The following is a 21,438-nucleotide window of genomic DNA, read 5'->3' on the forward strand; positions in this document are numbered from 1 at the left end:
TACATTGCTATATAGATGTCCTCTACACATATACACATCCCATGATTCTACAATTGTACAGAAGTGCTTCATCTGATTGTGAAAGTATAACTTATATATATAGTAACTTGAGAAATTTTTAACTGATAGTATTTCCAATTTAAAGGACAAAGAACTCAGGTCAAATAGTTCTCTGATATGTCTAGCCATTTAATCTCTTTAGTAAATCAACACTTTCACTTGAAATTGTGTTAAAGTAAGAAGCAGTTTACCACAGCGTAAATTTATTATTAAATTACAAACAAAATCCAAAGGGTATAAAAGCGAAGTTTAAAAAGGGACGAAGTCCATCATATCTGAAATATTATATTGGAATAAGGAGGTAAAGAGATGAGATTCCATCTAAAGGGAACATGTTGATTTACTAAAGACATTAAATGACTAGACACATCAGAGAAGGATTTGACCTGAGTTCTTTGTCCTTTAAATTGGAACTACTAAAGTTAAAAATTTCTCAAGTTACTATATATATGTTATACTTTCACAATGATGGAACAGAAGAGACTTCACAGCCACAAAAAAGTAAGTTCCTCATAGAGTAGATCCCTGGTTGGCTGTCTCTTTGAAATAGTTATACTTCACAGTGGAACCAGTATATATGTTGACTGAAGTTTGCAAAAGCCACCAATGGCTTTTGAAGAAATTGAAAGTAAACATGGGGGCCGGCCCCGTGGCCGAGTGGTTAATTGGCGGCCCAGGGTTTCGCCAGTTTGGATCCTGGGCGCGGACATGGCACCGCTCACTAGGCCATGTTGAGGTGGCATCCCACATGCCACAACTAGAAGGACCCACAACTAAAATATACATCTATGTACTGGGGGGATTTGGGGAGAAAAAGCAGAAAGAAAAAAAAAAAGAACAAGACTGGCAACAGTTGTTAGCCCAGGTGCCAATCTTTAGGGAAAAAAAAAGTAAACATGGAATTCAAAATTAAGACATGAAAAATTATAATTTTTAAAGACTGTACATCACAACTTAACCTCTGTTCACAAATTTAAAATCTTTGATTCCATCCAGGCCATCAGTTTCCTTTGCACAGCAGAAAAGAAATCTAAATTCAATTTCTTTTATACAAACCTTAATTTGACCTTCTAATTCTTCAGTTTTCTGTTCTAAAGAGAGGTGTTTCTCTTTATATTCTTTAAGATTACTTTCCAGCTGAATGCAATGTTCTTGCTTATCCTGCAACTTTGCAGTGACCTGATCCAACTGAGCAGTGATCTTATTTAACTCCTACAGAAAAGTACAATTGAAGAAAACTTTGGTGAGGTTTACTTTATTGTAGTGTCCAAATGTTTGGTCAAAGTAAAATGAAAACTCTACATTTATTTAAGACTCTATTTGGAATAAGATCACAGAACAGTCTAATGATATAGGCGAGGTTCTGTTTACCTACTAGCAGAAAGGACCTGAACTGAAGGTGTGCATAGCCTGACATACTAAGTTTATGTGGATAACAGGTCAATAACTTTGTCCAGGAATAGTTATTTTAGGAACCAAGATACAATAGGATATTAAACAAGCTAATAATAAAATAACACTTTTATATTCTAATTAAACATTTTTAATGCTCAAGATAATATCTTTTTAAATAACACTAAAAAATATTATGGTGATTACATCTATGATACTTGTTCAATTCACTTGAAATATCTGGTTACACAGAAGAAAACAAAATAAAAATGACTAGAAAATCCACCACCCACAGGTAATCACTATTAATGTTTTGATAACTTTCTTTCCTGTTTTTTTTGTATGCTAGATTCTATCTTTTCATTTGAACTTTTAAAATAAAAACAAGATCTCACTTTACATACTGTTTTCTTGTAACCTGCTTTGTTTTTAAATAACAATGCATCATGAAACTGTGACATTATTTTCTAAAATATCATTACACTTGACTGCATACATTTCCATTTTATTGATACAAACCATTTTTTTAGCCAAATGTGCTATTTTAGATTCTTAGATTGCTACCAAATTTTCTGGGTTTATTAAAAGAGATGCAAACAGCACCCTTAAAGCTATGATTATTCCCTTAGGATAAAGAACTAAAAGTGAGTAAATACGAAAAATCCTCAAGTTCTTGAAATATATTGTCTAAGAGCTCCCCGCACCACCATCAAAAGGCTGAACTAATGCATACTACCACTAGCAATGTATAAAAGTGGCTTGTTCTTCTATACCATCTCCAATCCTTCCAGTGTTAATTAAACACACACACACTTTACTTCAATAAGGACATATTCCATTATTGTCTTAATTTGCAATTAATTCTTAATGAACTTGAACAATTGCTAATATAGTTTTGATGATTTACCTTTTTTTGTAGGTTCACTTACTTCCTATGTGAAAGAGGTTTAAAGATCAAAGATAGTAACCCTTTATTAGACACACTTCAGCAAATGTTTTATTCGTTAGCTATTTGCTTTAGAATTTTGTTAGTGATATTTTTTGGCAGACAAATTTTAAACTTTTATGTGGTTATTCTTATAAATACTTTTTCCATTATAGTTTCTGGCAGTGATCTTGTGCTTAGAAAATACTTTCCAGATGTGTTTAGCAATAATGTAAGTAAAAAGGAAGTTGCAGAACAACATATATAGTGATTCTATGTGCATAAAGGAAAAGTATCTGTGTGTGCACGGGCACACACACACATATATAGTTGTTCAATGCTTACAGAAGTCTGGAAGGATACATACCAAATTTAATACCAAACATTCCATCTAAGGAAGAAAATACAATTGGGATTTAGGGTAAATATAGAAAACAGTTTTGTTTTGTTTTGTTAACTTGATATACTACTATATTGTTAAAAAAAATTGGACCAACAACCAGTATTACTTCTCAAATAAAAAGTAAATTTTATGGGCCAGCCAAGTGGCATAGTAGTTAAGTTCACACGCTCTGCTTTGGTGGCCCAGGGTTCATAGGTTCAGATGTGAGGTGTGGACCTACACACCACTTATCCAGCCATGGCAGTGTCCAACATACAAACTAGAGGAAGACTGGCACAGAGGTTAGCTCAGGGCCAAACTTCATTACCAAAAATAAATAAATAAAAGTAAATTGTAAAAACTCCTACCTGGTAAAAAGCAAGAAAAATCTACCAGCATTTTGACTTGGCCCTAAAGTAGGAAGCTTTTATTCTATCAGAAGTACTGCAGAAAGTAACTTCTTTATCCTCTCCAGTACCACTTACTTCCACGCGCAAGAACAGTAAGTAACTCTTACTACTGAGATGAAATATACAATCCTCTTTTCCTGCTTCCAAGTGTAAGTATATCTGGGTCATGGCCCGGATTACCTACTAAAAACAGGTGTGGAAGTCTGTGTCTCTTTCCCAATCATTGGCCCTTAATGGAATGAGGCAACAATTCAACAATTAGAGGAGTACATACTTCACTCCACACGAAGGTCTAGACTAGGGGAGAAACGCAGTATTAAGAAGCCCAATCACAGCTGCACATCAGTCAAGCTTTACCAAAAACAAACATGATATTTTTTCTCCGTCTGACTCCTTCATCTACCACTCAACTGGTTGTAAACTCAGGGACAAATAATCGAGAACAAGCAAGTCGATCACAACGTTATATAAAACTGAGTATCATTTTTACACGTTTACAATTAATTTATCTACCAAAACATCAGGTTATGGCATGGAACTGCATCAGGTTCCCCTACCTGCTGTTTATCTTGTAACGCATTTTGGGCTGTGTCCAAATGATTTTGAAGATCTGCTCTTTGAGCAGTTTTTGCTGCTTCTGCTGAGAGCAATAATTCAGTTTTGGCTTTAACCTGTAACAAAATTCACAAGTCATTTAATTCATATTTAGTTCCTGATTTCCCATTTTGAACATAAATTGTTTTGGTCACTAAATTATTTAAAAATATTAAGTCCTTTGGCAAAAAAACATGAAGATTTAGACATTGAAAAATAAGTATGTGATAATCCCCCAAACCGGAATGAGTAGGGGAGAAGACTTCTAATAACGTTTGGATAAACGATGAAAAGATGTCCCTGTATAACCCCAAAACCCTTCTCCCTCTCTTAAAGTGGATATCCACATATTGGGTTATCATAGAACTCATCTAACAAATAATTACATTTTTAAAAAGAAAGAAATGTGTATCCTTTTTCTCCAAGTTCTAATAAGTATAGCTGTTATTTCATTATATTTCTTATTTCCAATGGAATTATTCTCCTAAAATAAAGAAAATCAAGGCTTAGAAATGTTTTATAACTTTACTACAGTATAGAATAAGAAACCAATGATGAAAATGAAGAAAGAAACATGTCTTAATTCCCACCCTGTGACTGATTCACTGAGAAAGACTTCTACATTAGCCTCTGAAAGACTATATAACACAAAATGGTAACATATAAAGGTATTTTTTAAATAAAATTTTAAAGTAAAATAAAAAACCAAAGTACAAAAAGATTGAACATAGAAATCTAACAGTGTAATATCAAGCTACTTTGAATTTCAAAAACAATAATAAAGACTTCATGAAAACAAAGAAAAGCTAAAAGATCTGGTGGTTTCAGGAGATGTAGTCTGTCAGAGAGAGAGAAAGACAAGGCAAAACGGGAAAGCTCAACAAACTGTGTAGATACAACCTTTATTTAATTCTTATTCCTAATTTTCTTTCATTCATAAGTAAGACAGAGAGAGGGAAACAGAGGAAGAGAGGGAGAGAAACAGAATTTAAACATTTGATGGCCAAATTGATGCTTTATTCACACAAACGCATATTAAACTGCATAATTCAATATTACCTGTATGTCAAGCTGGGAGACCTTCTCTTTGCTTTCATTTAATTGACTACTTAATTCATTGACACTGGCTTCCAGGGAAAGCACACGGTCTTGTGCAGCTCTAAGATGTGCCTTCTGCTCTTGCACCTGGTCATGCAAATTCTCCTGGGCTTGTTTATGACTTTCTGACTGATTCTTCAGCTTCTCTGTTAGTTGAGTTACCTACCATACAAGCAAGACTCTAATTATGAAGGTCACAAATAATATAACAAGAACTAAGAAACCGAAATTTAAGCACCATGAGAATATTAAAGTGCTCTATGATAGGTTATCAACTTTTTTCAATAAAAATTGTTTACAACTTTCCAAAAATAAGTAAACATAATCTCTCAAAATCATAAAAAATAACATTAAATTTGGAAATTCTTATTATTTTTAAAACCATCTCTATTGAGCCATAATTTACATGAAATAAAATTCACCCAATTTAATTGTACTGTTTCAGGAGATTTGATAAATATATACACTCAATTAACCATCACCACACCAAGACAGAAAACATTTCTATAACCCCAAAAAGTTTCCTCATGCTCCGTTGCAGTCAGTACCCTCCACTCATCTCTAGCCTCAACCACTGATCTGACTGAGTAATAAGAGCTCCGTATATATTCAGGATATTTCTGAATTGTCAGATACATGTATTGCAAATATTTTTCTCCCAGTTTGTGTCCTGCCTTTTATTTTTGTAATGGTATCTTTTGAAAAGCATACATTTTTAATTTAGATGAAATCCAATTCATCTGATGTTTCTTTGGTGTAACTTGCTTGGAGTTTACTGAGTTTCTTGAATCTGTGGACTCATATTTTTAATCAAATTTAAATTTTTTCAGCTATTATTTCCATAAATATTTTCCTCCTCCTTACCCTTCTGTGACACTAATTATATGTAAGGCAGATGACATAATATTTTCCCTCAGGTCACTAAGGCACTGTTCATTTTTTTTTTTCCAGTCTTTTTGCTCTCTCTGCTTTATTTGGGACAGTTTCAATTACCTTGTCTTAATGTTCACTAATACTGTTTTCTACTTGCTTAATCTATTAAGTCCATCCAAAGAAATTTTCACTTCAGATTTCTGTTTTATGTTTAGAGTTCTATTTGGGTCTTTTTTATCATTTCCACTTCTATTTCCATTACTACAGTTTTTCCTTTATATTCATATATATATTTTAAGAGCTGTATTAAAGTACTTGTCTGACAAATCTATCATCTCTCATTTCAGGGCCTATTTCCATTGAATGATTTTTCTCTTGCTTATAGCTCACATGTTTTCTGCTTCTTTGTATGTTGATAGTTTTTTCATATTTATTGTGACAGGTCTGGATTTTGCTGTCTTCTTTCAAAGAATGTTGAATTCTGTTTCAGCAGGCAGTTAATCTACTTGCGATTCAGCTGGATCCTTTCGAGGCTTGTTTTTATGCTTTGCTAGGTCAGGCGTACCCTAGCTTTTACTCTATGGCTAGTTTAGCTTTACTACTCAGGTGTTACATTTCTAAGGTTTCTACCGAATGTCCCCAAGTGTTCAACCCTATCTTTCTTCTCTGACTGGCTGCAACTTGAACACCTCCCAGCCCTGTGAATTCTGATAGTTTTCAGCCTGCAGCTCCTAATAATTGTTCATTGATGGCGTCATGGAACCCCACTCTATAAGTGTAAAGCTTAGCACTCAGCTAAAGGCTCAAGTGGATCCCTATGCAAATTTCTGGAGCTTTTTCTCTCCATTGTTCCCTCTGCTCTGATATTCTGCCCTGCAAATTTGAGCTGCCTCAACCTCCCTGAACTAAAATTTCTCACTCCTCAGTTCAGTGAGACCACTGTGCTCTCCCTGGATTCCCCTGACTTGCACCACAGTCTGGAAAATGTCTCTGGGTCAAAAGCTGGAGTGGTCAAAAAGTTCACTTCACTTGTTTCTCTTCTCTCAGGGATCAAAGCCCTGAACTGCTTGTTGTATAATTTCTGAAAACAGTGGTTTAACACATTCTTTCCCACTTTTCTAGTTTATGGTGGGAACACTAAATAGGTATCAGTTGCTCCAACCTGGTCAGAAGTACACAGATTTATTTTTATTCATTCTTTTAAAAAAAGGCATGGGTTTTTCTGGTGATATTTGTCTGATAAGCAATGTCAAGTTGTACGCAACTTACTGATCTAAAGAATTCTTCATAAAAACTAGGTAACCAAGCCTAACTTTGAGGGGGGAAATTTGTTTTATACAGTCATGCACCACATAACAACATTCCAGTCAACGACAGACCACATATACGACAGTGGGCCCATAAGATTAGTATCATATAGCCTCGGTGTGTAGTAGGCTATACCATCTAGGTTTGTGTAAGTATACTCTGTGATGTTCATACAATGACAAAATCACCTAATGACAATTTCTTACAACATATCCCCATCATTCAGTGATGCATGACTGTACTCCAATATTCAAATTAGGAAAGTGATATGACCTACTGATACTTTAATACTTTCTCTTTTAGATAATAATAATTCTCTCATTGGACAATTCTTCCCCAAAACCAACTGTAAATTCTTTTGTTTGAAAATGTATTAAGCTAGACGTCAGCAACATGGCAGAGTGAGCTATTCCCTTCGTCTCTCCCCCTTTTGAACTACAACTAAATGGACATTCACTGACCAATGGAGGAAGCCCACACACTACAACAGGATGCCTGAGAGACACATGCAGCTATACACCTGAGGGTGGATGGACTAGCCACCTGCAAAGTGGCAGAGATAGGTGAGTACGCCCTGCTCTCCCCTGGTAGCCCTGTGCCTGCACATGAATGCTTTCCAGCCTGGCACACAAGTGCCCCAAAAGTGGGAACATGCACCACCTCAAGCCCATGCTCATGATCACTCTCACTCTCCCAGTGAGGAGGGGGAGCCCATCATGCCCCTGTGGAGCCAAGGAGCGGCCCTAGCCCAGGTCCCAGCGAGGAAGCCCCATCCACCAAGCACACCAGCCCTACAGACCATAAACAGAAACCACAGCAGATTGTACACACTGGGGCAAGGACACCCCAGGCCCGAGCAAGCACTCATAGTGCGCTGAGCCCCAAAAGGGGAAACATGTCCCAGGCAGCTGTGGGAAGTGGCACAGCAGCCCTGAGTATGTTCGGGTTCACCTTCCTGGTGGGGAGGGGGAGTTCATTGTGCCCCTGCAGCACCAAGGAGCGGCCCTAGCCCGGGTCCCAGAGAGGAAGCCCCGCCTGCCAAAAACAGCAGCCCTGAGGATCATGAACAGAAAGCACAGGAGATCTACGTGCTGGGGCAAACACAGCCCAGGCCCCATGCGCCCCAGCGCTCATAGTGCTGCTGAGCCCAGTAAGAGGGAACATGTACTAGTGGCTGTGGGAAGAGGCAGCAGCAGCTTTTAGCCTGCTGGTGATCACTTTCTGGGCAGGGAGGGGGAGTTCATACTGCCCCTGAAGCACCAAATAGTGGCCCTAGCTCTGTCCGGCAAGGAAGCCTTGCCCAGGAAGCACGGTCCACACAAGCGCCTGAACATGTCCCAGGCTGGGGCAAGCACCCACAATATTCCCACAGCCTCCAGCAGACAAGGTGGGGCCATAAACTCTGCTCCTGCTTTCCCCCAGTGGTAACAGGTGTAATCTGTGTCCTAAGAATACCACAAATGCCCCGACAAAAGAACAGCTCATCAAGCACCATCAGAACTGCAGCAACATTTCAGGCCACAAGGAAAATGACAATTCTCCAGAAACCAATCCTGAAGACACAGAAATTTACAACCTAAATGACAGAGAATTCAAAATAGCTGTCATAAGGAAACTCAACAACTTACAAGAAAACACGGAAAGACAATTCAAGGAGCTCAGCAATACAATGAATCTCTTCAGCAAAGAGATTGAAACTATTAAAAAAATCAAGCAGAAATTCTGGATATGAAAAACACAATTAATAAAAAATAATCTAGAATCATTAAGAAATAGAATGGATCTTGTGGAGGAAAGAAATAGTCTGCTAGAGGATAAAAATGTAGAAATTCTACAGGTGGAGGAGGAGATAGAACTAAGATTTTAAAAAGATGAAGGAATTCTTTAAGAAATATCCAACTCAATTAGGAAAAGCAACGTAAGGATTAGCGGAATTTCAGAGGGAGAAAGGTGGGAGAAAGGAGCAGAAAGTTTGTTCAAAGAAATAATTGCTGAGAACTTCCCAAACCTGGGAATGGTTCAGGATTTACCAATAAATGAAGCTAATGGAACACCCAACTTCATTCATCAATGCTAAAAGAACTTCTCCAAGGCATATAAAAGTAAAAGAGACAAAACTTAATGATAAAGAAAAAATATTAGGAGCAGAAAGGCAGAAAAAACTAACCTACAAAGGAAACTATCAGGCTTTCAGCAGATTTCTCAGCAAAAACCCTACAGGCTAGGAGAGAATAGGACATTATATTCAAAATACTGAAAGACAAAAACTTTCAGCCAAGAATACTCCATCTGGCAAAACTTTCCTTCAGATACAATGGAGAAATACAAGCTTTCCAAGACAGGGGCCAGCCCAGTGGCACAGCAGCTAAGTTTACACATTCCGCTTTGGCAGCCCAGGGTTTGCCAGTTTGGATCCCAGGTGCGGACATAAGACCACTCATTAAGCCATGCTGTGGCAGGTGTCCCATATATAGAGAAAGATGAGCACGGATGTTAGCTCAGGGCCAGTCTTCCTCAGCAAAAAGAGGAGGATTGGCAGCAAATGTTAGCTCAGGGCTAATCTTCCTCTAAAAAAAGAAAAGAAAGCAAAGCTTTCCCAGATAAACAAAAACTGAGGGAGTTCATCGCCACTACACCTCCCCTACAAGAAATAACTAAGGATGCCCTCACACCAGCAACAAAAAGGCAAAGGTCTACAAAGCTCTGAGCAAGGAGATAAATACAGACATGATCAGAAACCTGCAGCTCTCTACCAGAATAGGGAGGCAAAGACTCAATTACAACTTAAAAGAGAAAGGGAAAGAAAGCATCAAAAGTAATGATAAACACTTCAGTTTAGCTACTAACACAAAACTAAAAACAGAACAATTTGTAACAGCAACGACTCAGAAGGGGAGAGGAGAGGGAAGGAACCTGCTTAGGTTCATGGAGATAAGAGGTTATGAGAAAATGCAATATCTCATCTCCAATATCTTTCATACAATCTTCACGGTAACTACTAAACAAAAAATCACAGCAGAGCCACAATTCACAAAAAGAAAGAAAACTGAGAACTCCCCCTCAGAAAACCACCAAAATGAAATGGCAGTCAGAAATACAAAGGAAGAGAAACAATGGAAACAGAACAGCTAGAAAACAAGAGATAAAATGGCAATATTAAGCCTTCATATATCAATAATCACTGTAAATGTAAATAGACTGAATTCTCCAATCAAAAGACACAGAGTAGCTGGATGGATTAAAAAACAAGACCCAATAATATGCTGCCTCCAGGAAACGCATCTCAGCTCCAAAGACAAACGCAGGCTTAGACTGAAGGGATAGAAGACCATACTCCAAGCTAATGGCCAAGAAAAGGAAGCAGGTGTTGCCATATTTTTATCAGACAAAGAAGACTCCACTTTTTTAAGTAAGAACTTTTTTAAGTAAGTTAAAAAAGACAATGAGAGACAAAGAGGAGCAGCATATAATGATAAAAGGAACATTCCACCAAGAGGACACAACACTTATTAATATATATGCACCTAACACAGGGGCACCAGAGTGCATAAAGCAACTATTAACAGACCTAAAGGCAGAAATTAACAGCAACACAACAATTGGAGGAAATCTCAACCCCCTACTCACATCAATGGACAGATCATCTAGACAAAAAATCAACAAGGAAATAGTAGGTTCAAATGAAACACTTGATCAGATGGACTTAACAGGTATATACAGAACATTCCATCCAAAACCAGCAGAATACACATTCTTCTCAAGTGCACATGGATCATTCTCAAAGATAGACTATATGGTGGGAAACAAAGCAAGCCTCAATAAATTTAAGAAGATTGAAATCATCCCAACCATCTTTTCTGACCACAGTGCTACGAAGCTAAAAAACAAACACAAGAAAAAAACTGGGCAAGTCAGAAATATGTGGAGACTAAACAACATGCTATTGTACAACCGTTGGATCACTAAAGAAACCAAAGAAGAAATTAAAAAATACCTGGAGACAAATGAAAATGAAAATACTACAAAGCAACTCTTATGGGATGCAGCAAAAGTGGTCATAAGAGGGAAATTCATAGCAATACAGGCCCACCTCAACAAGCAAGACAAATCTCAAATAAGTAATCTCAAAACGCACCTAACAGGGCTAGAAGAAGAACAACAAAGCCCAAAGTCAGCAGAAGGAGGGAATAATAAAAATCAGAGCAGAAATAAATGAAATAAAGACTAAAAAAACAGTAAAAAGGATAATGAAACTAAGAGCTGGTTCTTTGAGAAATAAAATTGACAAGCCCTTAGCTGGATTCACCAAGAAAAAGCGAAGGCTCAAATGAAAACGTATTAAGCTAAATTTTCTAAGTTTCTCTTGAACTACATACGAACATTAGAACAATAAGGCAACTTACCAAAATTATTAGCAGCTTTATATTCCAAAGACATATACATTATCAAAATATAAGTAACCACTAAGTCTGAATATTAACCAATACACAGTAACAACTTGATTAGTACTTTTAGTTTATAAATATATTTTCCTATTCATTTTTTTTTCAAAATATCACAAAATGCCATGAGGCAAGCATGCATTATTAATAACCTCTCCTCTTTCCAAATCAGCTAACAAGGGGAAATGATTTGCTCCTGTTTATAAAGGTAATAAGTTACATCCTGGAACATGAACTGAGATTTTCTTTGTCAAATCATATTAACTTACTTTCACTACAATAGCAGCTCACCTCTAAGGTAAAAGAGATGGTATTTGTCAAAAATACATAATATTAAAAAAGTACTAAAAATAACTAGAAAGAAGAATCACTTAAATATCACTTAGCAAAATTTAGAAAGATAAAAATAAATTTTAGAAACAGAATACATTTGACAAGCTTACTTGTTCCTGTAATGTATGGTTTTTTTCTTGTAACTGGTTAAGAACAGCAGTCTCTCCTTCACCAGCCTGAATTTTTGCATAAAGATCTTCTCTTTCCTTTTCTAATAAGGAAATATTTTCTTTACTCTTCTGTAATAAGGCTTCAAGGTTCTGGATCTTTTGGTCCTTATCTCCAATTTGACGTAGTACTTGTTCCAAATCATTCTGTAAAGAATTGAAAACTACTACCTTAAGGATAGAGAACTTAAAAAGTTATGCCTCAGGCATAAAATGATTGATAATAAATTTTACAACTCAAAATTAGTCTTACTTTTTTTACTAATCATTACATTTTAACATGGCAAATTTAATTAAATAATTAGGACTATATATTTAATAATACAGAACTATATTATTGATAATAAATTAGAATTTAACAAAAAAACCTTCAATTAACCACATTCTTACTCTGACACCCCAACCTCACCGCCTACTACTCTTCTTGTTCAATCCATTTCAGACACATGAGACTCCTCATCATTCCTTGATCATACCAGGCACACTCCCATCTCAGAGCCTATGCACTAATTATTTCTTCTACCTGGCACACTTACCCCACAAAGTCACACGGCTCATTCCTTCTCCTTCAAGTATTTGTTCAAATGTCACCTTCTCAACAGGCCTGCCCTGACCACTCCATTTAAAATTGCAGTCCTTCCCAATACTTCCTCTCCTCAATATTGTTTTCTTTCCCTAGCATTTATCTTCTCACACAATAAATAATCTACTTATTTTTCATGTTTATCTGCCTCCCTCCATCCCCTCACTAGAATGTATGCTCGACGAAGGTAGCAATTTTTGTCTGTCGTATTCATTGATGTATCCAAGACACATACGCTCTAAGATATTTATTGAATGAATAGAGAAATAAACGATTACATTCTAACACACCTCTTCTTTTACTTTACCAAGGGCCTCAATGTTAAAGAGAACACAATGCAATAGGCTACACCCAGAACAATGCCCATTAACGTTTTGGAGCTATCTGCCCACAGACTTTGCCTCTGCCTTAATCATTTTAAGAGAGTCCGAGAGCCTCTATCTAGAACAAGGCTCTAACAAGCCCCTCTGCAAACCTTGCAGTAGCCCACACCACCGTGCTGAGACAGAGCCAGCAACCACCTAGTACCCTCAACGATTTGTGCCAGTATCTAAATATTTGAGATCAGTCACTTTCAAACATGCCTCTCATCCCTCTAAGCTTCAATCACAAAATGAAGAAAGGCAACTTAACCTCTCTGCTCTCATCCTCTGTTCCTGTCACTAATGACTCCTCTTCTCCACACTCCACTAATCCTCTGGAACCACAGATCCAGGCCTAAGCTTTTTTCCAAAACAGTCACTCTATTTCCAAGCAGCAACCGAAATCTGGTTCTCCCTTTACAGATGCTGATTGTCCCTTAACCGTCTCTGATACATAAGGACTATTCGCCTGGGCAAGCAGAGGAGGTTGACCTTTTTCTGGTTTTTCACCACCATTACTCTTTCCCTCATGGAAAGTTTCATGCTGCTTTGGGGAGTATGTCGTTCATTTACTCTACCCTCTATTCTCTGTTGCTATGTTGCTATCATCTATAAATCCCTACCTCATTCACTGAAGACTTGAGACCTGATTTAGTCTTTCTCTCAATCCCAATTTCTGCCAATTTCCTGGGAAATACAAAACACACAGAGAATTAAGAGCATGGCCTCAACATTCATATCATGTTAATTCCTGGACCTTTACTCATTCTATTCAGTCACTCACATGTAGGATCTTGTGATCACCTGAAAACTGTTCCAGATGAAGAGTTTCAACTATTCTACTCTGTGACCATAACTTCCCAACCGTCTTTCAATTTCAGGACCTCCATTTCTGCTCTTCAATGTCAAAGAGACAATGACCTCTATTTTCTTTTAGCTGATTTAGCACATGCCTAGCTTCTCTTCGTGAACCTCATATATGGATATAAACCAACCTTAAGGATTCTTTCAACTGTATTCTCCATTTCCTTTCACCCCAAAATTTCCAACACAGCCAGCACAAAAATGTTTAATCCTAGATCAGTGTTGCAATCTGCTTTCTCCACACCTGCTTTTCTAAGCACTGTTAGAACAGAATCACAAACCTCCATAGATTGGTGCCACTACAACTTTCTAGACTCCAACCTCCATTATGTTCTCAGAATCATCTTGTCAATCCTTCACTTGAGTAAGGTTCTCACCCTCAAACATTCCCCTCGATAACTACTTAAAAGCTTCAATAATGTCTTCAAATTCTTAATCTCTGCCTGCCTGACATTCAGCTATTACTATCTCCAACTTTATTGCCCCCACAAAAAAATGGGTTTTCAGGAATGATCTACCTTGATTTTCCATCACTTTACCACAAAATTCCATATGTATCCATATTTGCCTCCTTTCCTCAAGCTTCAAAGAATAGCCTTCAGAGGATAAGTTCAAATTCACCACCATTCATATCAGTGACATCAAAGCTTATCAATACCTTACTCCTTCAGCCACTTCTCCTTCTCCAATATCCTCAAGTATTCCCTCTCTTCCGGTCCCTTGCTCCTAGACTATAAACATATCCAAGTATCTCTCGTTCTCAAAAACCCTTCCAAGACCAAGCCCCCTTCCAGTTTCCGCACGGTCTTTACACAATTCACACTTAAATCTCAAAAGTAATGCCTATTTACTTTCTCAACTCCCTCATCTCTCACTTACTCACTAATCAAAAAGCAAATTTTGTTCTCTATCACTTTATTGAAATTAAGTTTTAGAAAGTCACTAATTTATTCAATTATATTTTATTAATCTAATGGACATTTTTCATTTATCATAGTGGGCATCCCCACCACAGACCCACACTTGAAGCTGCTGATTACTCCCAACTTGTGATCCTCCCTAGTCCTTTGGCTTCCACTCTGCAAGTTCTCCTTAATTACTCTGATCATTCTCTCTTTCTTTGGACTGCTCTTCCTCTAATCATCCATCTCTTAAGTGTTTCCCAGAAGTCTTGTGTTACCAGGTGTCTGTTTTTCTCACTATACTCTCTCGCTGGCTGATCACGTCTATTCTAATAATCCCTTTGGCCCCATATATACTGATGTCTCTCACAGCTAATATATACAGCATGGCTCCTCCTCCAAGCTTTAAATTAATATATCCCACAGTTGTCTCAAGACCTGTCAAAAACTGAACTCATCGCATTGCCCTAAAAAATGGCCAGTTGTCTCATGTTCACTTACACAGTTGATGACACCTCCATTTACCATGCACCCAATGTTATCAACCTGGAAGTCATTCTCGTTCTCTCTCATTCCCTATAACTATTAAGTGAACAAGTCCTATTTATTTTTTACCTCTCAAGTATTACTCAATTTTCTCCCTCTGACATTTTCTAACAACTGATTGAACTAAGACCATTATTATTTTTCATCTAAACTACTGCATGTATTAGCCTTTTAACTGATCTCCTGTTTCAGAATATTCCCTCTGAAATCCATCTTTCACACAACCACAAGAATAACCTATTTAAAAGTCAAATCTGGCTACGATACTTCTAGATACTTCTATTTTAAGACCTTCAAAACTCTTCTATCTTCAAAGATAAATGTCACACAAGGCCTTCCATAAACTTACCCATGTCTAATGCTCTGACCTCTTCTCTAACCAATCTTTAAATTACACTTTAAGCCCCAGCAAAACCTAACAGTTTAGCTCATACCAGCTTCAGTATCCTTGTCATTGTAACTTCTACTTGGAGTATGCTCCTCACTATCACCATCTTTGCAACCCAGATTGTCACTTATAAGAAGTTTTCAGTGACTGCTCTTCCCCAGGCTCTGAGCCACATAAGTGTCCTCCCCATGCTACTGTAATAATTTTATATACGCAGATAGACTTAGAACTGCACGCATTACATCTCTCTACTTCATTTTTAAGGACTTTCATGTTACCATAATATCAGACTTTGCCTGGCCTATTTGCCACATGTTTCTTATTCTTCCCCAGGGAATGAGAATTTAACTAATTGGAAAGTTTGGAATAAGGAATTAAGCACATTTAACTCAATCCCTTGCTCTCCCCTCAGTGTAAGAGACAACCTGCCTAAAAGAAGGTGAAAGGCTGTCATCTCCAGCTTTGTCTGTGACTGGATAAATGAATTTAATTCTGGAGTACAGTACAAGAAAGCCCACTTGGCTACAGACCCATGCCAAATTCTCTACCTCAGCTTTACTACTAGCTATTTCTTTGCTACTCTTTACAGTAAAATTCCTAGAGTTACCTATATTCATTGTACCAAACTTCTCTCTTCATTTGCTCTTGAACCCTCTCGACTAGGCTTTTGTCCCTCCTTCTCTATCCAAATTGGTCTTATCAGTGTCATCAATGCCCTTCATGTTACCAAATCCTATAGGATTCTCAGCCTTCATCTTGCTTGACCTCCATCCTTCTGACTATCCAGGCCAAAATCCTTGCAATCATCCTTGACTTCTCTCTCAATACCCCACATCAATCTATCAGTAAATCTGTCAGTTTACCTTTAAAATATATCTAGAATCTGACCATTTCTCACTACCTATACTTTTTCCACTCTGGTCCAAGCCACATCATTTCCTGTCTGGATTATTGTAGTAGACTATTGCCTAATTTCTCTACTTCTACCGGTGTGCCCCTACAGTCTACTCTCAATACAGCAGCCAGAGTAATCTTGTGAGATTATAAATCGATCATGTTACTCCATTGCTCAGATCCCTCCAGTGATTTTTCATCTTAGAGTAAAATCCTTAAAATTATCTACGAGGCTCAACAAGTTCTGACCCTCCGTGATCTCTATCACTGTGTCCCTTTTAATCCTTCGCATCATTACATAACTTCAGCCACTGGCTTCCTGATGTTCCTTGAACATGCACCTCAGGGCCTTTTAATGTACTGATGCTCTTCTGTGATACCTACATGGCTCACATCCTCCTTTCCTTCAGGTCTTTCATGTTCTCAGAGAGGCCTTCCTTGTCAACCCTATCTAACATCGCAGTCCCACCTCCAGATCCCAAGACATGTCCTATTTCCTGTTATCATAGTGCTTTTTTCATCATCATAGCACTTATCACCATCTAAAACACAATACATTGGCCTGTTTACCTTGGCGCTTGTTTGGCTCCATAAGCTCCCTGACAGCAGACATTTTTGTCTGCTTTCTTCATTGCCATATCCACAAAATCACTTCCTTGGCTAACAGTACAGACTAATGCATATTTGTTGACTGACTGAATAAAAGAACAAATAAATGAATACTATTTTGATCTCTATCCATCTGACTCATGCTACTTTCCAAACTCAGAAAGGTAAGAGAGGCATATTACTTACTGCCTCCTTCAAATTCCAACATTATTTCTGTGAGCACATCATTAGCTAGACTGCCATTCCCAGAAGATAGGCACTGTGTCTTACTCATCTCTTTATTTTCAGTGCTACCACAATGCCTGACGTACAGTGCTCAATATCATTCAATGAATTAATGAAAGACTGAAAGAAAGAATGAATGCCAAATTTGTTTCACACATTGCACACCCTCTTCCTCTCACTGTTAACAAAACAAAAATTTAACTTCTTCCAATCTTCTAAGCTATGCAATAGAATCTGTATAAATTTAACCCAAGCTTCTAAGCTTCATAAATTTAACCCAATCGTTCATATTTTCTATACCTAAGATTCCAACGTTCATAAGATAGTTCTGAAGCAGGGGAAGACATGACCAAGAAACACTAAGTTCTACTGTAGGAAACACAAAATGTTCTTTTTTTACTGGGCTAACTAAACCAGGAAATTTTATTTGCATTTTTTATCTTTCAAAAAAGGTATTTTAAAAATAATAATAAATAATGTATCATATATAATAATTATTTAAATAATACATTTTTACAAAAATTTATTTGATAAATTTTAATGCTGTCTAGAAATAAACAAATTTACTCATAATAAATAAACCTATAAGTAATTTTAAAATATTTTAGAGAAAATTTTTAACATAGCAATTAAAAGATTTTCGATTATCCAGATACGGAAAATTATCACAACCCTGCATAATCAAGTATTTTTGCATTATCTAGCTTTATCACAACAAAAGGATAATGATTTGGCTAATTTTTGACTAAAAGGCTAATAATTCAAATAATATTCACCTGAGCCTCTCGAAGTTTTGCTGTAGTGCTTTGTTGAAGAGCTTGTTGTTCTTGATGCTGCTGCTTTGTTTTATCTAGTTGATGCTGCAATTCTGTGGAATTTGTTACTTTTTCCTTCAACTTAAACAAAATATAGACGGTCAGTTGACAACTTAAATGCATAATGCTATCATTCATAAATACCTGGCATTACAGTAAATCTCACAATTCTCAAGTCCGAAGAGAAAACTAAATTCTGGCAATATATATACACTGAACTTTAAAAGCAGTATCTCATTACTTATATAATCCTTTTGTGGTTTTTTCTGAGGAAGACTAGCCCTGAGCTAACAACTGCCAATCCTCCTCTTTTTGCTGAGGAAGACTGGCCCTGAGCTAACATCCGTGCCCATCTTCCTCTACTTTATACGTGGGACACCTACCACAGCATGGCTTGCCAAGCAGTGCCATGTCTGCATCCAGGATCCGAACCGGTGAACCCCGGGCCACCAAAGTGGAACATGTGCACTTAACCGCTACACCAGTGGGCTGGCCCCTACTTATAGAATCTTAATCTCATGACTAAGAAACTACTCCCTAGGAATAGACTCTCATCCTAAGAAGAATACAGTTCCTTCTCCAGGTTGACATTTGTTACTATTTTTTGTATACTAATATGATCAAGAAATTAATTACATACAAACTGTTTGGAACAATAATCTAAACCATGGTATCAATTTTTGTTTCATTTTTTTTCCAAAACAATCATAATTATCACTTATTGGAAAAGAATAGGATTGTCTACCACATCCAAGATTCAGAGTATAGAGGAAAATCTGCTGCTGAAGTTACAGATTTTAACTCTCAATGTTTATTCAATTCTAATAAAATACAAAATTTAATGATAACTTTTACTTTAACCAAATAATCATTACCATTTTTGGCAAGCACACTTTTAATTAGGATAGCATTCAATCTTATGCTTCACTTTTAAAAGTGAAAATCCTCAAATGCAAACTCAAAGTTTATGTGCATCACTACGTGTTATTTAACGACCTCACCAACAGTTTATTTCTCACTATTCCTTTAGGAAGCGGTCCTTCCTGGGTAGGAAGGCTGCTCCTGCAGCAGCCTGATAGGAATTCACCCCCAGAAGTTTTCCTGCCCAAAGCTGGAAGAGTAGTCTTCTTTGAACATACTTGTTAAGAACTTTAGGAACTACAACCACAACAAAATGACTTAATGCAGTTAATAAGTAGCTTGTTTCTATTGAGGAGAAATAAATGCTGTAATTTAAAGTTAAAAAAAATTTCCAATTAAAGTTCTTGACAATGAAAAGATTTAACCATAACAATATTTAAGATGCCTCAAATCTATCAACATATTTAATAATATAAACTCATTTGCAATGGTAGCTTACCTGTTCTTCTAAACGAGAAAGTTTGAGTTGCAGATCAGCCACCTGCTGTTCTTTATCCATCAGCTTTTCACTTGAAAGCTGTCTCTGTTCCTTTAGCCTACCATGAGCTTCCCCTAGTTGGCGCTCTGTCTCCAGAAGTTTGCTATGTAACTTAAAAAAAAAGTAGACACATATGTATAAACACAAGCACACACATCACCACCATCACTACCACCACCCACTTTCCAAACAATGTTTTATTTTTCACTGATATAAGTATACTTTAATTTTCATGATACTTTGAAGAAATCTAAAATTCAACTGAATTTTAATCACATAAATTACCATGAATCACATAAAGTTGTGATTAAACATCACAGTTTTCAATTTTTGTGCTCTCTTAAAAAAAAAACAGTGTGGGCTGGCCCAGTGGTGTGGTGGTTAAGTTCACGTGCTCCACTTGAGCAGCCTGGGATTTGCGGGCTCGGATCCTGGGCGCAGACCTACACACCGCTCATCAAGCCATGCTGTGACAGCATCCCACACATAAAACAGAGGAAGACTGGCACAGGTGTTAGCTCAAGGACAATCTTCCTCAAGCAAAAGAGGAAGACTGACAACAAATGTTAGCTCAGGGCCAATCTTCCTCACCAAAAAAAACAAATACGGTGACTCAGAGGCTCTTGTTTGGACATAAGCGTTGGAATCATTTGAGAGACTTAAAAAAATAAAATGAAACAAAAATTAAGACACTCAGGGCACACTCAGACCTATTACACAGTATTTTTTAAAAACTCCACAGTGACAGTGTTTTTCCTTAATAGTGAATCACCATAATTGACTTCTTACATTTGGGTTTTGAATAGAGCACAAAGCATCCCCAAGTCCTCAAACTGGCATATAATTTCTAAATAAAACAGAGGAAAGAATAGTCAAAAAAATATCAGGTGATCCTCATTCACTGACTTTAAAACTGCCAGCCAGTTAAAACTAAAGGAGAAATTTGTCCTGGAGCTAAGAACATCACTTTCTCAAATTCTTTACTTTCTCTGACACTACCAGAAATAACAGCTGGTTTCTCTTGAGGAGAGGGGTAAAGAGGTTTACTGGGGGGTTTTTTTCCCCATTAAGAAAAGAAACATTGTTTGTATGAATCTCAGAAGAATGCCTACACAAGTGCTGGGTGTATAGAACAAAAAAAGAGTTGCATGGAGATAAGGATGCAAGACATTTGACACTGCTTAGCACTGACAGTGCTCCTACACACCAGCCTCATAACACATAACACATTTCATTTAAATTCATGTGCCTCAACAAAGTTAAAAATTACTACCAAGCAGTCTATAAAATTTCTTTCAATCCAAACTATTCAGGTGATATACGAAAACATTAAGAATCTACAGCCTTTGTTTCATATTTATACTTACATGCTCTGTATTTGCGTATTTCTCCATAAAAATTCATAAATGGCAAGGAAAAAATAAAGTTCTACCAGAAAAGCAGACACCCACTATTTTCTCATGCTATGAAACAAGCTGTGGCTTTCAGAATATATGCTATCCTTAATAAAGACCAAAGTTAATTTCTAAATTAAAACAGGCTTCCATCTAAGTAAAACAGGAATGAGTAACAGTTAAAGAGAATGCATTTAATTTATCCTTGTTTTCAGCCAGCACTTTGATATCTCTCCCTTTTCTTCTTCTTCTTCTTAAAATGCAGTGAATTTGTACTATAACAACTACCCAAACCTTCTCCTTCTCATTAAAAGAATGAGCTCCAAACCTAACAAGTGAAAGAAAAGGAGGCCTTCAAAGTGAACTCATATTTCAAGCATCCAAGCGCTTGATCTCTTATAAACAAGCATCACCCCTAATTCCTAAACTTGCTGGGTAAGAATCTCTTGATATCACTGTTAATCCACAGATAA

The 21,438-nt window shown here is 37.0% G+C and overlaps 1 protein-coding gene across 5 annotated transcripts in view; it reads right to left on the reverse strand.

Moving 5' to 3' along the window:
• EEA1 (early endosome antigen 1) overlaps positions 1 to 21,438 on the reverse strand; it is a 134,829-nt gene that overhangs the window by 39,439 nt on the left and 73,952 nt on the right. For all 5 annotated transcript variants that reach the window (XM_023631152.2, XM_070254482.1, XM_023631150.2 and 2 more), the window contains 6 exons: positions 19,533 to 19,682; positions 18,134 to 18,253; positions 11,928 to 12,131; positions 4,823 to 5,023; positions 3,727 to 3,840; positions 1,117 to 1,272 (listed from right to left, as the gene is read on the reverse strand). In XM_023631152.2, coding sequence (XP_023486920.1) covers positions 1,117 to 1,272; positions 3,727 to 3,840; positions 4,823 to 5,023; positions 11,928 to 12,131; positions 18,134 to 18,253; positions 19,533 to 19,682 — 945 coding nt within the window. The remainder of the gene's footprint in view (positions 1 to 1,116; positions 1,273 to 3,726; positions 3,841 to 4,822; positions 5,024 to 11,927; positions 12,132 to 18,133; positions 18,254 to 19,532; positions 19,683 to 21,438) is intronic.

The sequence above is a fragment of the Equus caballus genome, chromosome 28 (assembly GCF_041296265.1).
Source record: "Equus caballus isolate H_3958 breed thoroughbred chromosome 28, TB-T2T, whole genome shotgun sequence".
Lineage (NCBI taxonomy): Eukaryota > Metazoa > Chordata > Mammalia > Perissodactyla > Equidae > Equus > Equus caballus.